Below are 13,712 nucleotides of genomic sequence, written 5' to 3'. Positions count from 1 at the left end.
CAATGATGCATATACACAGGAGCCACAATGGTGTACTGTAAACCAACTTATTTTTCGCGGATTCTTTATTACGCGTTTTAACTTTCTAGCCAATGTCATTTCTCAAAATTACCTTGATGATGATGATAAGAATGAATCCTAGTTTCACATATTCGCGTAATTTTTTACTTGCTAAAACTAGTTGGTTTACAGTATTTTATACATATTATTCATTATCATCCTTCATAATACATAAAAAAAAAAACAATAGGAATCACCAAAAATACTGGACAGTAAAACATAACACATTAACCAGTTTTTCATGTGTAAAAACTTCCCCTTTACTTGTGGTAAGACTAAAACACTAGAAATACAAACATGTAACATGAACTATTATATAACTAGTAATCTGCTGTATGATAGGTCAAACTAGTCAGATTCAACATCAAGTTTATATTTTGTTTTATAGGATAGAAGTAGGATTCCAAAAGTTCACTTGCAAGAAACAGTAGAAGAATTAAAAAAGTTTAATGCAAGAAGAAAATTAAAGGTAAACTGGTATTCCTGATTTTGTTCAGTATACCTTTATAGACTTAATAAGGGGATTTTTTTCCAAAGTAAGTGTTTTATAAGCTACATATATTTAACATAAGCTGAAGGAACATACCAAGAATCAGTAGCTCCTCTTACAACTGTTAAAAGCGATACTGAAATGTTCATGATTTTTAGTATTTTTCTCTTGAAAATCATTTTTTAAATTGATTTTAGATGACTTTACAAAAGAAAACTTTTTTTAGCAAGTCAATCTGGCTCCAAGTCAACAATCCATTGTTTATAATGGGTCCAAATTTTGAATTGAATTGAAAGCTTATAATCTAACCATAGGAGATCTGTAAACTGCTCAGAGAAAGTATATAAAATTACCATTTTTCATCAACACACAAAGATGCACCAGTTATTTGTAATCAACTTGCACAATTTTTAACCTAGATCCATGAAATTTCACAGAAGGATTGCAAAGCACCTGCCATTATGAGATTGCTTGAAGAATTTGTCCATACTTTTCAAGACTTGGGATCCTAGTGTATTTTGTTAAATAGGCATAATTTCAATGGTAATTTAATTGGAATTTCACCATTCTAGAGTTATGCCTATTTACAAATAGAAAATTGCTGATTTTTTTGTTTCCATTCTCTAAATTTAGATGGTCTCAACCAAATGTCATTAAACTTATACACAACGCTCATTTCCACAAAACACAGATCAAGTTTGAATTTTACCATTCTAGAGTTATGCCTCTTTTTAAATGAAAAATTGCCTAATTTTTCATTTCCGTTCTCTAAATTTAGTTTGTCTCATCTAAATATTATGAAATTTATACACAATGCTTGTTACCACAAAACACAGATCAAGCTGATCAAGTTAGAGTTTTGGTGGCATCACTTTTACTGTTCTAGTTTAATGCCCCTTTACAAATATATTTTGTGAACACAGAATGTTTTTGGGAGGGAGAGAGGCTGAGCTGCACAACATGCTTAACTTTCTAATTCTATGGTAATATTTTGTGGAGAAGGGGGTGATGAGTTGAAGTGAGTACCTATTTTGTGTAATGCTAGATTCCTGAAACTTCACAGAAAGATTGATTGCACACATCATAGATTGAAATTATGTAAATGCTATGATGGTGTGTTTGAGGAGCATGTTCCCATTTTAGCTCACCTTGCTAAAAGGCAATGTGAGCTTTTGCAAACAATTGGCATTTAAAGTAAACTTTTTTTATGCCCCACCTACGATAGTAGATGGGCATTATGTTTTCTGGTCTGTGCATCCATTCGTTCGTTCATCTGTTCGTCTGTCCGTTCGTACCACTTCAGGTTAAAGTTTTTGGTCAAGGTAGTTTTGGATGAAGTTGAAGTCCAATCAATTTGAAACTTAGTTTTTATGTTCCCTATGATATGATATTTCGAATTGTAATGCCAAATTAGAGTTTTTACCCCAATTTCATGGTCCACTGAACATAGAAAACAATAGTGCAAGTTTCAGGTTAAAGTTTTTGGTCAAGGTAGTTTTGGATGAAGTTGAAGTACAATCAACCTGAAACTTAGTAAACATGTTCCCTATGATATAATCTTTCTAATTTTAATGCCAAATTAGATTTTTCAGCCCAATTTCATGGTCCACTTAACATAGAAAATGATAGTGCGAGTGGGGCATCCATGTACTATGGACAGATTCTTGTTTCCTGATGTTTCAAAAACTAAAATGATTAGAACAAATTTGATTTGGTGAAAAATAACAAACAGGTCAAGTCCTAATTCTTTTTAATTGGAAACCCACAAAGGAGTTATTGTCCCGGTAATCAACTTATCCTGCAGATTTATACCAAGATTCTTGACACTTTACAGACTGTTTTCACACTTATTGAAGTTTTGCAGTTCCCTGTATGGAGGTGTTAAAAGAAATATTTTCCAAATTTTCAAATGACATTTCTATATTTTTAAATGTTCATTATAGACTGTTTTACATTATGACATTTTTTTGTAACCTGGCAAATTGAGTCTTTTGTCCTTTTTTTCCCTCTTTTGTCTAAAATTGATTAGAATGGAAATCTTAATATATATTATGCCTTGTTGATGAACTTCAAAATATTATCATTTACCTTTTACTTCTATTTTTAACTTATATTGACATAGTTTTTCTTATCTCTTAGAAAATTTCCTGTTACTAAATTTGAACAGAATGAGTCATTTTTGTGTTAAATGATTTCCTTTTATAGAACTACAGAGTAAATTGGTTGTTTGTATGCCAGTTTGTTTGTATTTCAGGGTGCTATAATGGCAGCTGTTTCCAGTTCTAAATGGAACACATTTTATAACGATCCTCCAGATATGGCAGAGGATGATATAACCTCAGCTGGTAAATATTTTTATCTTCATGCATGTTTTATTGTTTATCTATTAATGAGCAATTTATTTTTCCATATTATACTCAAGGTAGTATTATGTTCTTACCTAATCTTCTAAATCTTTGTATGTATTTACATAAAACCAACGCAGAATTATTTTTTTTTACAAAAGATCATTTTTAAATAAAAAACAAGAAAAATATTCTTCCTACATATTTAGTCTAAAAATGTAAAACAATTCTTCAGTTGATGCAAGAAGTTTAAATAAGCAGATAATAAAACAAAATAAACACAGATTTCCTCTTAAATGGTCTACAAGTTAATAGTAATGTGTGTTAGTATCGGCACTACCCATCTGGTTTTGAACAAATGATACATGACGGTTGTACAGTCTGATTTAGAAAAAGTGGCATAAACAATTTTGTTTCCATTTTCGCATTACACTAAAATGTTCCAAGGCTAAAAAAAATGCGTTTAATGTGTTGAGCTTCACTTAATAATAGGTTATAAATGCAGTTATTTTATGGGTTAAAAACTAAGCATACAGTTCAAACTTTGAATACAATATTATTTGTAACTAAAACGAATTAGTATTGTCATAATTGATAGGTTTATTCTATTGTTTTAAATTTGAGAATTGATAAAATCGTCTATCATCCTTTCTGTTTTTGTAAATTTACTTTTAGCTGATGCTTAAATATAAATACAATATAAATCCTCTGTCAAAGGGAAATAACTTAAATTCTTTTTTTGCTTAAATTTTCTGATAGTCTCCCTTCATGTTTTATTATAAAGTTATTACTTGATAATAATTAATTAAATATACCTGACACAACAATTATTACCTAGTCATAAATAATAAAACTTATATACACACTCTTTAATACTAATAATTATAGTGTAATAGTAATGAAATAAAATATGCCTTTAAGATACAATAATAATTACTTGGTCATAATGGTAAACTTATAATTACAATACACTATGGTTTGTGAGGAGCCAAGTCCTGCCATACTTGCTGAAGTCTTTGTGGAAGGAAACGCTCATAGGCATACAGAAAATCCTGTTTTATTTGGTGTTGAAACCTGCATAAAAGCTAACAAAACCTTTTAACAGACTTATTAAGAAGGGATATAGTTACCGTACTGTTGTCAGGTCATTAAAGAATGCATATTTTGGCTTTAGTATTGATTCACTTATAGGGTCTTTGCATAGGAACTAAACACATTTATTTAAAAAGCAGTTGTTGGCATGACATGGGTTATGTTCTTCTCATATATTTTATGATAGTATGATACTAAACCCCTAACAGGGGGGATTGTGCCTGATATTCATATGATGAAGACATAATCTTTCAATCAGTTTAATTGAGGTCTGGAGCTTGCATGTCAGTTAACTGCTAGTAGTCTGTTGTTATTTATGTATTATTGCCATTTTATTTCTTTTCTTTTGTTACATCTTCTCACATCGGACTCAGACTTCTCTTGAACTGAATTTTAATGTGCGTATTGTTATGCGTTTACTTTTCTATATTGGCTATAGGTATAGGGGGAGGGTTGAGATCTCATAAACATGTTTAACCATTTTGACCCTGTCCCAAGTCAGGAGCCTCTGGCCTTTGTAAGTCTTGTATGATTTTTATGGCCTGCAACGAAGTTGTCGGTGCCATATAGTTTTACCCTTGTCCTGTATTCCGAAATTCCGTCATTCCTTAACAAACCATTATACAGAGTTTTTTTTCTAAACGCCTTCAGATATTGGGCTGATTTATTGTATGTGAGTTAACCATGAAAAGTTACAGATCAAGTTTAAGTTTCGTTCATCTCCACTAATTTTTGCCGAAATTAGGGGCTTTGGACTTTGATAAATTGTTGAAAATCACAGTTATACAGACTTTTTTTCTAAACGCTTTCAGATATTGGGCTAATTTTTGGTATGTGTGTTACTCATGATGAGTTACAGATCAAGTTTAAGTTTTGTTCCGCGGTTTACAACTTTGAAAATTGTTGAAAATCACAGATTAGACTTTTTTTCTGTATCCATCCAGATTTTGAGATTTTAAGACTACCATCATGTTTGTGTCAACATGTGTTATTGAAATTGCATATTTTTCAACTTTTTGTGACGGGGCCATTCGTGTCGCTTTAACACATCTAGTTAATTTTAGTTTCTTGTGTATAATTTGGAGTTTAGTTTGACATTTATTATCACTGTACTAGTATACAAATTTTTTAACGGGCCAGTTGAAGGACGCCTACAAGTGCAGGAGTTTCTCGCTACATTGAAGACCCATTGGTGGCCTTCGGCTGTTGTCTGCTCTATGGTCGGGTTGTTGTTGCTTTGACACACATAGGCAGATCCAGGGGGCCATTGGGAGCCCGGGCCTCCCTTTTGTGGGAAACAAATTTGGTTGATAATATAGGGAATCACTGAAGCATGACTGGAGCGGCCCCCCTTAGGTCAGTCAGTGGGCCCCCCTTATGAAAAGTTCTGGATCCGTCACTGACACATTCCCCATTTCCTTTCTCAATTTTATCTCAAGTAATCTTATTTTACCTAAAAAATTGTATCTTGGATGTGTGATATACTGTGATTATGTAATGAGTCCTGTTTTATTTTGTGTAAGGAGCTGTGTCTCAGGTGCTAGATTCATTAGAAGAGATACAGTGTCTCACAGATTGTTCCGAACAAGAAAAAGACCTCATCGAAAAAGTTTTCCAAGATACCAAACTACATGCCTTATTAAATGTAAGTACTTTCACTATTATTATTGTGGTAGAAATATTCCATATTATATAGATGATTGATGGTTTTAATTATTTCAGCCATTTAATTGCTGTTGACAGTTCCTTCAATGCTGATGGTTGGTAAAGATATTTGCTATTGAAATACTTTCAGTTTGAAATTACCTGTTATGTATTGACAAAACGTATATCAATTCACATTATTTAGTCTAAATGACTTCATATGGAATCCAAACACTACTCCATATTCAGATGCTAGATACTTCAATATTCAGATGCTAGATACTTCAATATTCAGATGCTAGATACTTCAATATTCATAATTATTTGAGTAATGTAATAAAAGATGACAGTAATTTTGATATTCTCAAGATTACTTTGTATCCTTTTCCCTGATCAGAAAAAGATAATATATTTCATTTGCTTCAGAAACTCAAATAAATAGTGTTAAAAATGTCAAATTTAATTAAATTAACAAAAATGAAACCTTGAATTGCCTCCCTTTTCTCCTAATATCTGTTACTATTACTGGTGTTTAATGATCTTTAATGATTTGCATAATTCGTTATCCTTTACTACTTGTTACAAGCACTTACAGTAGTGATTCTGTTTACTTTCTGATAGAGAGTTCCCTAGACTACTTTTGTAGCCATTATAATTATAGATTATCGTTGATCATCTCAACGAGATTGATTTTCTCGCTTGAGCCGGGACGCAAAAGCGAGAAAGGCAATCGAGTTGAGATGACCAATGATATTCTGTTTATCGCTATTTTACCTATGAGGACGTTGTCAATTTCATGTCAATTTCGTTAGCAACGCCACATGCCTGCTTAGTTTCTAGCGATAATTTTCCATCTCAAGTGAGAAGCATGATATGAAAAATTATCACAAAAAAAGATCAAAGGAAAAATGCACAAAATAGCGATAAACAACATTACACTATACACATCAATGTGTAAACATTATATACATAACATAATTGGTTAAAAAACAAAACAAAACTATAAAGAATTCACCCATATTTTGTTGGATGTTATTGATGAGTAAATTGCACCATTTTATTTGTAATAATTTTACATAAAAGTCTGTAATATTTTATGGTAATCAATATGTAAAATACACATTTGACTTTGCACTTCTATAAATGAAATGAGAGAAGCATGTGACATGTATTTATTCTTAGTTCAATGGTAGTAGTGCAAGGGACAATGATAGAAACTTGGATTAGTTTACAAATATATATTACAGGTTTCTGTTGGAACATTACTATTCATTTCTTAGTTAAAGATACACTATTGAATCATCTCTTCTTTATATCTTAACCAGAACCCTCACATTGAATTATAGCACCTAGCTTTGTAAATGTTTTAGGGATTTTAGTATAAAAAAAGGATTTGAATTCAAATAAAGAGCATATGTAATTTACTAACATTAAAGTATTGAAATATGGATAGATGTCTCATTGGCAATCATATCACATCTGAAAGTATGAACATGTGGTATGATGCCAATGAGACAACTCTCTATAACAGACCAAATTACCCAGAAATTAACCCCAATAAGTCACTGTTAGGCCTTCAACAATGTGCAAAACCCAAAACAACACATCTAGCTTTAAAAGGTCCTTTCAAGGAAAATGAAGAATTTAGGCTCTCTTTAATTTCTAAACTGCCACATGAACTCACCAGAAACCGAGGATGTTTTCAGGTGCTATGCAAAGGGTTAGCTGATCATATGCCACATATGACATCTGACATTATTAGCAAATGTTTAGGTATTACTCAATAGCCAGTTGGTTACTGACTCTTATTTAACCCACAGACATCAAAAAAATCATATACAATCGGTCATATAATTTTCTTTTACCCAAAATTTAAGTATTTTGTGAAAGACTACATAAACTAATTGGCCAATTTTTTCCCTAGTGATATTTTGTTTTAAAAATAAATATCCTGGTAGTTGTCAAATGAAGTAAGCTGGTTCCCATCATCTTTCTCTTTTTTAATATGAAAATAAGGTGATATGTGCCTGTGCCAAGTCTGGAGCCTGTTATTCAGTGGTCGTTGTTTGTTGCTGTATCACCTAATTGTTATTTGTTTGTTATTTTGTACATATATCAGGCTGTTAGTTTTCTTGTTTAAATAGTTTTACATATGTCATTTTGTGGTTTTATATAGCTTGCTATACAATATGGGTTTTGTTCATTGTTGAAGGCTGAATAATCACCAATACAATTTTTGTAGTTGCTTGATTCTGCATCATTTAATGTGTGGTGAGGGGTTGTCTTATTGACAATCATACCACATCTTATTTTCACATGTGATATGATTGCCAATGAGACATCTATCCATATTTCAATACTTTATTGTTTATAAACTGCATGTGGCTATACTCAACATTTGAGAAAAAACATGGTATGGAAAGAAGAAACTAAAGAAAGATGGGGAAAACTAAATTTGTTGTAAAGTTTTAAGTTTTGTGAAAAACTAATGATTTGACATATAAATTAAACCTGCATTATTAGAAAACAGATAGGAGTGAGCATATCTTGGACAGATACAATTTTATAACAATATTTCATTAATGCAAAATATACCAAAGTGCCAAAGTTGATTAAAGGTGTCAAGAGTTGAGAAGAAATCAATGATTTTAATTTGAATATTGACAAGGATAGATGGTTGTGGCTCTTTTCAATTCTTTGTAGGAATTGTTTGCAAATTAAACTTGCTATGCATTAACAGAAGAAAAAAGTAAATTAGTTGTATAGCTTTTAAAATTAAGAATTAAGACTGATCTTTTGGGATTGACTTGATATTTGATGCTGTTATAAAGTTAACAAAACAGTTTGAATGAGTGATGTACAGACCTTGAAACAGAAATGTTTTTCTCAAATGATATTTATGGTAAAAAATGTTTGAGACAGTAATGAAAAATAACCAGAATGACACAAAGATTAAGGACCAAGACAAAATCCATGTCTTTGCTCATTGTTGAAGGCTGTACCGTCATCTATAGTTGTTAATTTCTGTGTCATTTTGGTCACTTGTGAAGAGAAAAAACTGTTGTCATTGACTAGGTATATATGAGAAATAAAAAAGATATTGTGTGTTTGATCATGACTATGTTGAGATTTGGATTATGATCTTTTCACACAAAGAAAATTAAAGCTGTAGCAGAATTTATAGTTTATATAGGAAGCAATTAGCTATAATATATTCTAATAAAAAAAAGCAAAGAGATGTGAATCATCAAAAAAAGCAATTTCTAAATAGATTTTGTTCTTCTTGTTGGTTCATAAATGTATTTAGAGAATAAATATTTGAAAGTATATTGTTTATATATGATATGCTCTGTATACTAACTAAACCTGCTCTTGATAACCCAAGAGAATGAGTGTTAAAATAAGTAGCAGCAGAATAAACAATTTATTACAATAACGCCATACCATAGACCATAATTATTGTTTATAAGAAAATTGGAAATGCCAAATCAAGGCACTGAACCATAGATTACAAGATGTAATACTGGACTGAAACAAACATCTTATGTTTAAAGATAAACTAAGCGTACCAGACTGAAAAATGAGTCGATCTGTGAAATTTATCAATTAGTTGTAGAGATTGTTTAAACCTCTGATTAGACTGGTTTAATTGATCATTTTATCCTGATGACTAATTACTGTTGAAGTGTAAAGGTGACATCTCTTTTCTTTGATGAGAAGGTTTGGCGTCTTTAGCTTTCCGATTGACTTCCCAATTAATTCAGATAAATGTAAAAATGTTACAGACTGCTTAAAGTGTATTCATGTAGAATCCTAAAAGCTTTTTGGAATATTAAACATAATTTGATTTTAATTTTAACCAAATTCAGTCCTTTAATTTGTTTACAGGATAATTTGATTGTAGAAATGGCATTAAGAACCAGTCAGCACATTGTGGTTAGTTAGGTAATGCTGCTTTAACTGGCTTTAAAGATGGTCACATGGTTTTACCACCATCATTTCTTTTATTTCACCTGCCATTATACAAAATTTCAAAAGTGTGTGGTTTCTTTTCTTTTTAGATAATTGTTCATATAGATTTTTTGTAGAATGCAAGCAATATTTCTAATTGTTGGGTCATTGTAGTCTGTGCCAATTTGCTATAGGGTTTGTTTGGCCGAAAACACTATATATTCAACTAACAAATCTGTATATTTCTGTCAGTCCGAAATACTTTTTGTCTGACATTTTGTCGGTCAGACAGAGTTTGGGATACACTGTCATTAAAAAAATATGAGAATTAGAAAATCAAAGAAATAATTTTGCTACATATATGTTGGTTGTTACTGGGATGAGAGAAAAAATGTAAATACAAATTATGATTAAAAGATTTGGCCAAAAAAATACAAAATGGATATTCAAACTCATAAGTGGAAAATAAACTGACAAGACCATGACTAAAAAAGGAAAAGACTGTTTACATGAATGACCTAGCCACCTTGTAACCTGACTGTTTACATGACCTAGCCACCTTGTAACCTGACTGTTTACATGACCTAGCCACCTTGTAACCTGACTGTTTACATGACCTAGTCACCTTGTAACCTGACTGTTTACATGACCTAGTCACCTTGTAAACTGACTTTTTACAGGACCTAACCACCTTGTAACCTGACTGTTTACAGGACCTAGCCACCTTGTAACCTGACTGTTTACATGACCTAGCCACCTTGTAACCTGACTGTTTACAGGACCTAGCCACCTTGTAACCTGACTGTTTACATGACCTAGTCACCTTGTAACCTGACTGTTTACATGACCTAGCCACCTTGTAACCTGACTGTTTACATGACCTAGCCATCTTGTAACCTGACTGTTGACATGACCTAGCCACCTTGTAACCTGACTGTTTGCATGACCTAGTCACCTTGTAACCTGACTGTTTACATGACCTAGCCACCTTGTATCCTGACTGTTTACATGACCTTGTCACCTTGTAACCTGACTGTTTACACGACCTAGTCACTTTGTAACCTGACTGTTTACATGACCTAGTCACCTTGTAACCTGACTGTTTACATGACCTAGCCACCTTGTATCCTGACTGTTTACATGACCTAGCCACCTTGTAACCTGACTGTTTACAGGACCTAGCCACCTTGTAACCTGACTGTTTACATGACCTAACCACCTTGTAAACTGACTGTTTACATGACCTAGCCACCTTTAACCTGACTGTTTACAGGACCTAGCCACCTTGTAACCTGACTGTTTACATGACCTAGCCACCTTGTAACCTGACTGTTTACATGACCTAGCCACCTTGTAACCTGACTGTTTACAGGACCTAGCCACCTTGTAACCTGACTGTTTACATGACCTAACCACCTTGTAAACTGACTGTTTACAGGACCTAGCCACCTTGTAACCTGACTGTTTACATGACCTAGCCACCTTGTATCCTGACTGTTTACATGACCTAGTCACCTTGTAACCTGACTGTTTACAGGACCTAGCCACCTTGTAACCTGACTGTTTACAGGACCTAGCCACCTTGTAACCTGACTGTTTACAGGACCTAGCCACCTTGTAACCTGACTGTTTACATGACATAGCCACCTTGTAACCTGACTGTTTACATGACCTAGTCACCTTGTAACCTGACTGTTTACATGACCTAGTCACCTTGTAACCTGACTGTTTACATGACCTAGCCACCTTGTAACCTGACTGTGTACAGGACCTAACCACCTTGTAACCTGATATCACTTGATGTGTTAGTTTAACCGTAAACTCTCATGTGAAACTCAGAATAAGTCATTTTCTCTGTTATGCTGCTTACATTAGAAAAAATCCTATTCAGTTATGGATGGTTACAAGATGCACATTAAGAGACTTCCTAATGAATTCAAGACACAATGTTATAAAAAAAATGTTCCATCGAAGCAATAGTCTATAAATGCTTATTTGCATGCTAAGTATTGATATATACAGTAAGTATAACCATAATCTTCTTGCTCCCATTGAGCACACTAAATGATTTATATCTAAGAAGCCAGAGGTAGTGGCAGTGGTCAGACTGACCATAATTGACTAGACCTTTATGTGACATTATTGGAAGTTGTTCACCAATTTATGCTGAATAAATCTTGGTCATGATTGATTTCTCTGTATATGTGATGAAAATGAGTTATTTCTTAATTCTGGAGATAAAAGAACAGATAAAAACAGTCCCATCGAATTTATCATATTTGATTAGATGCTGTTGGACTACATTTGTATCCTGTATAACTATTTTAATTTAACTAAACAAAAGTTATCCTTCTTTGATATAAAGGTGAAAGGTCAAGGCCACACACGGCTTTGAAGTATTTGTATCCTGTATAAGTATTTTCATTTAACTTAACAAAAGTGATCACTCTTTAATAAAAAGTGAAAGGTCAAGGCCACACATGACTTTGAAGTATTTGTATCCTGTATAAGTTTCTTCATTTAACTAAACAAAAGGGATCCTTCCTTAATATAAAGGTAAACATTCAAGGCCACAATGACCTAAAAGTTTAACTATGTTCACAGTCAACACTTATTTGGCTTTTACTAACATCTTCTGTTTTTTCATTAAGTTATTATTCAGGCCCGGCTTTTAACCAAATTAATTATTATGTTTTATTACTTTTTGTGGGATATTGATAATATTTAGCTGAGACTCTTTAGTTATAACTGAATTTCTAGTAACATTAATATGAATTAACTGGATAATCACAGAATATAACAATCTATTGATTTCCTTGTTTTTCACCTGTAAATGACTTTCCTTAATTAGTGTTCAGGTAGAAGACAGCTGATGAGGACAGAAATTGAATCCTGTAGGAAAATAAGTTAGAATTAATAGGACGATGCTTTCCATGATTTTATTTGTGGGAGCTTAAATGGTTTCCTTTTCTTAGAAAGTTGAGTTTGTCAATTATGGCTTATGAATTTTGTTGCTTAGCAACACAACACAAAGTCTTTAGAATAAGAGACAAGTTAACTGATGTTCTAATGTAATAAATTCAGTGAGAAGATACAAATAAAATTAAACTGAGGGAATCGTATGATGTCCAAAAGTAGTGAAACTGTGTGCCTAAAGAGAGTAAGCACTTCCTGTCTACCCAGATTAGTAATGATCATCAAGACCATTATTATCAGATTTAAGTGTAGACACTTGTTTGGACTTACAACTTACAAGCCTGAATAGATAAATAGTTAACTATGAAAGAAGTCTAATATGTCTGTTATTGGTCTCATGATTATAAATATATATTTATATTTTCATTAAACTTTTGAGTGTTACTGTTATGCCAGCTCCAGATCTCAATTAAACTGTATGTCTGAGTAAATATGAGCATGCCCTGATATAAATACAGCAATAGTTATTTCATCAAATATTTAGGGCTCTGCTGCCTTACTTTGAATTTAGTTGTTGAACATTAATATAAGGCTCTGCTGCCATTTCTTTGTCCTTGGATTTATTCATTTGACCGAAAGTATAGTCATGTTTTAGTTAATCTTAAAACAAATGGATGCACCCTTGTGACTTTAATAGCTGCATGTTGTAAGAAATAATAGAATTGAGCACAGGGTTATCTGTGGTATGTTTGACATGCTTCTTAGAATTAATTGCCATGTTGATCATTGACCAGTCTCTGAATCCATAATACATGGAAGTATTTGTTTAATGGATTGGTGAAGCTTAATTATTATTTACTGGACATGATAATGTTTTATAGTTATGTTTGGGAGAAAAAGCTTGAGCACTAAAACCTATGTGACCAAACTTTGTATTAAATCATATTTTGTTGGTAGAATAATATGTCTGAGTAAATATGGGAATGCCCTGATGTAAACACAGCAAAAATAAATTACATTTGTGTGTCCGCATATTGGTATAAATTTACATTAAGGAAGTTATAAATTATTAGGATTCTGCACATATTGCAATATTAGTGATAATTTATTACTGTAATATTGTAAAGTTTCTGGAAAGAAGACAATGGTTGTCACTATTCGATACCCTCATGGTTGTTGTTAATTAAATTTAGACTTACAAGAAGTCAGCACTT

General features: G+C 32.4%; 1 protein-coding gene across 34 annotated transcripts in view; it reads left to right on the top strand.

Annotated features, from left to right (window-relative positions):
* LOC139514704 (peripheral plasma membrane protein CASK-like) overlaps positions 1–13,712 on the top strand; it is a 181,863-nt gene that overhangs the window by 77,970 nt on the left and 90,181 nt on the right. For 22 of the 34 annotated variants that reach the window (XM_071304268.1, XM_071304270.1, XM_071304248.1 and 19 more), the window contains 3 exons: positions 449–529; positions 2,805–2,895; positions 5,511–5,632. In XM_071304268.1, the coding sequence (XP_071160369.1) occupies positions 449–529; positions 2,805–2,895; positions 5,511–5,632 (294 nt within the window). The remainder of the gene's footprint in view (positions 1–448; positions 530–2,804; positions 2,896–5,510; positions 5,633–13,712) is intronic. The other 12 variants (XM_071304269.1, XM_071304256.1, XM_071304264.1 and 9 more) reach the window with 1 other exon arrangement.

This window comes from Mytilus edulis, chromosome 3, assembly GCF_963676685.1.
Source record: "Mytilus edulis chromosome 3, xbMytEdul2.2, whole genome shotgun sequence".
NCBI classification, from domain to species: Eukaryota; Metazoa; Mollusca; class Bivalvia; order Mytilida; family Mytilidae; genus Mytilus; species Mytilus edulis.
Note: the sequence above shows the minus strand (reverse complement) of the source record. Positions and strands in the feature narration are given on the sequence as shown.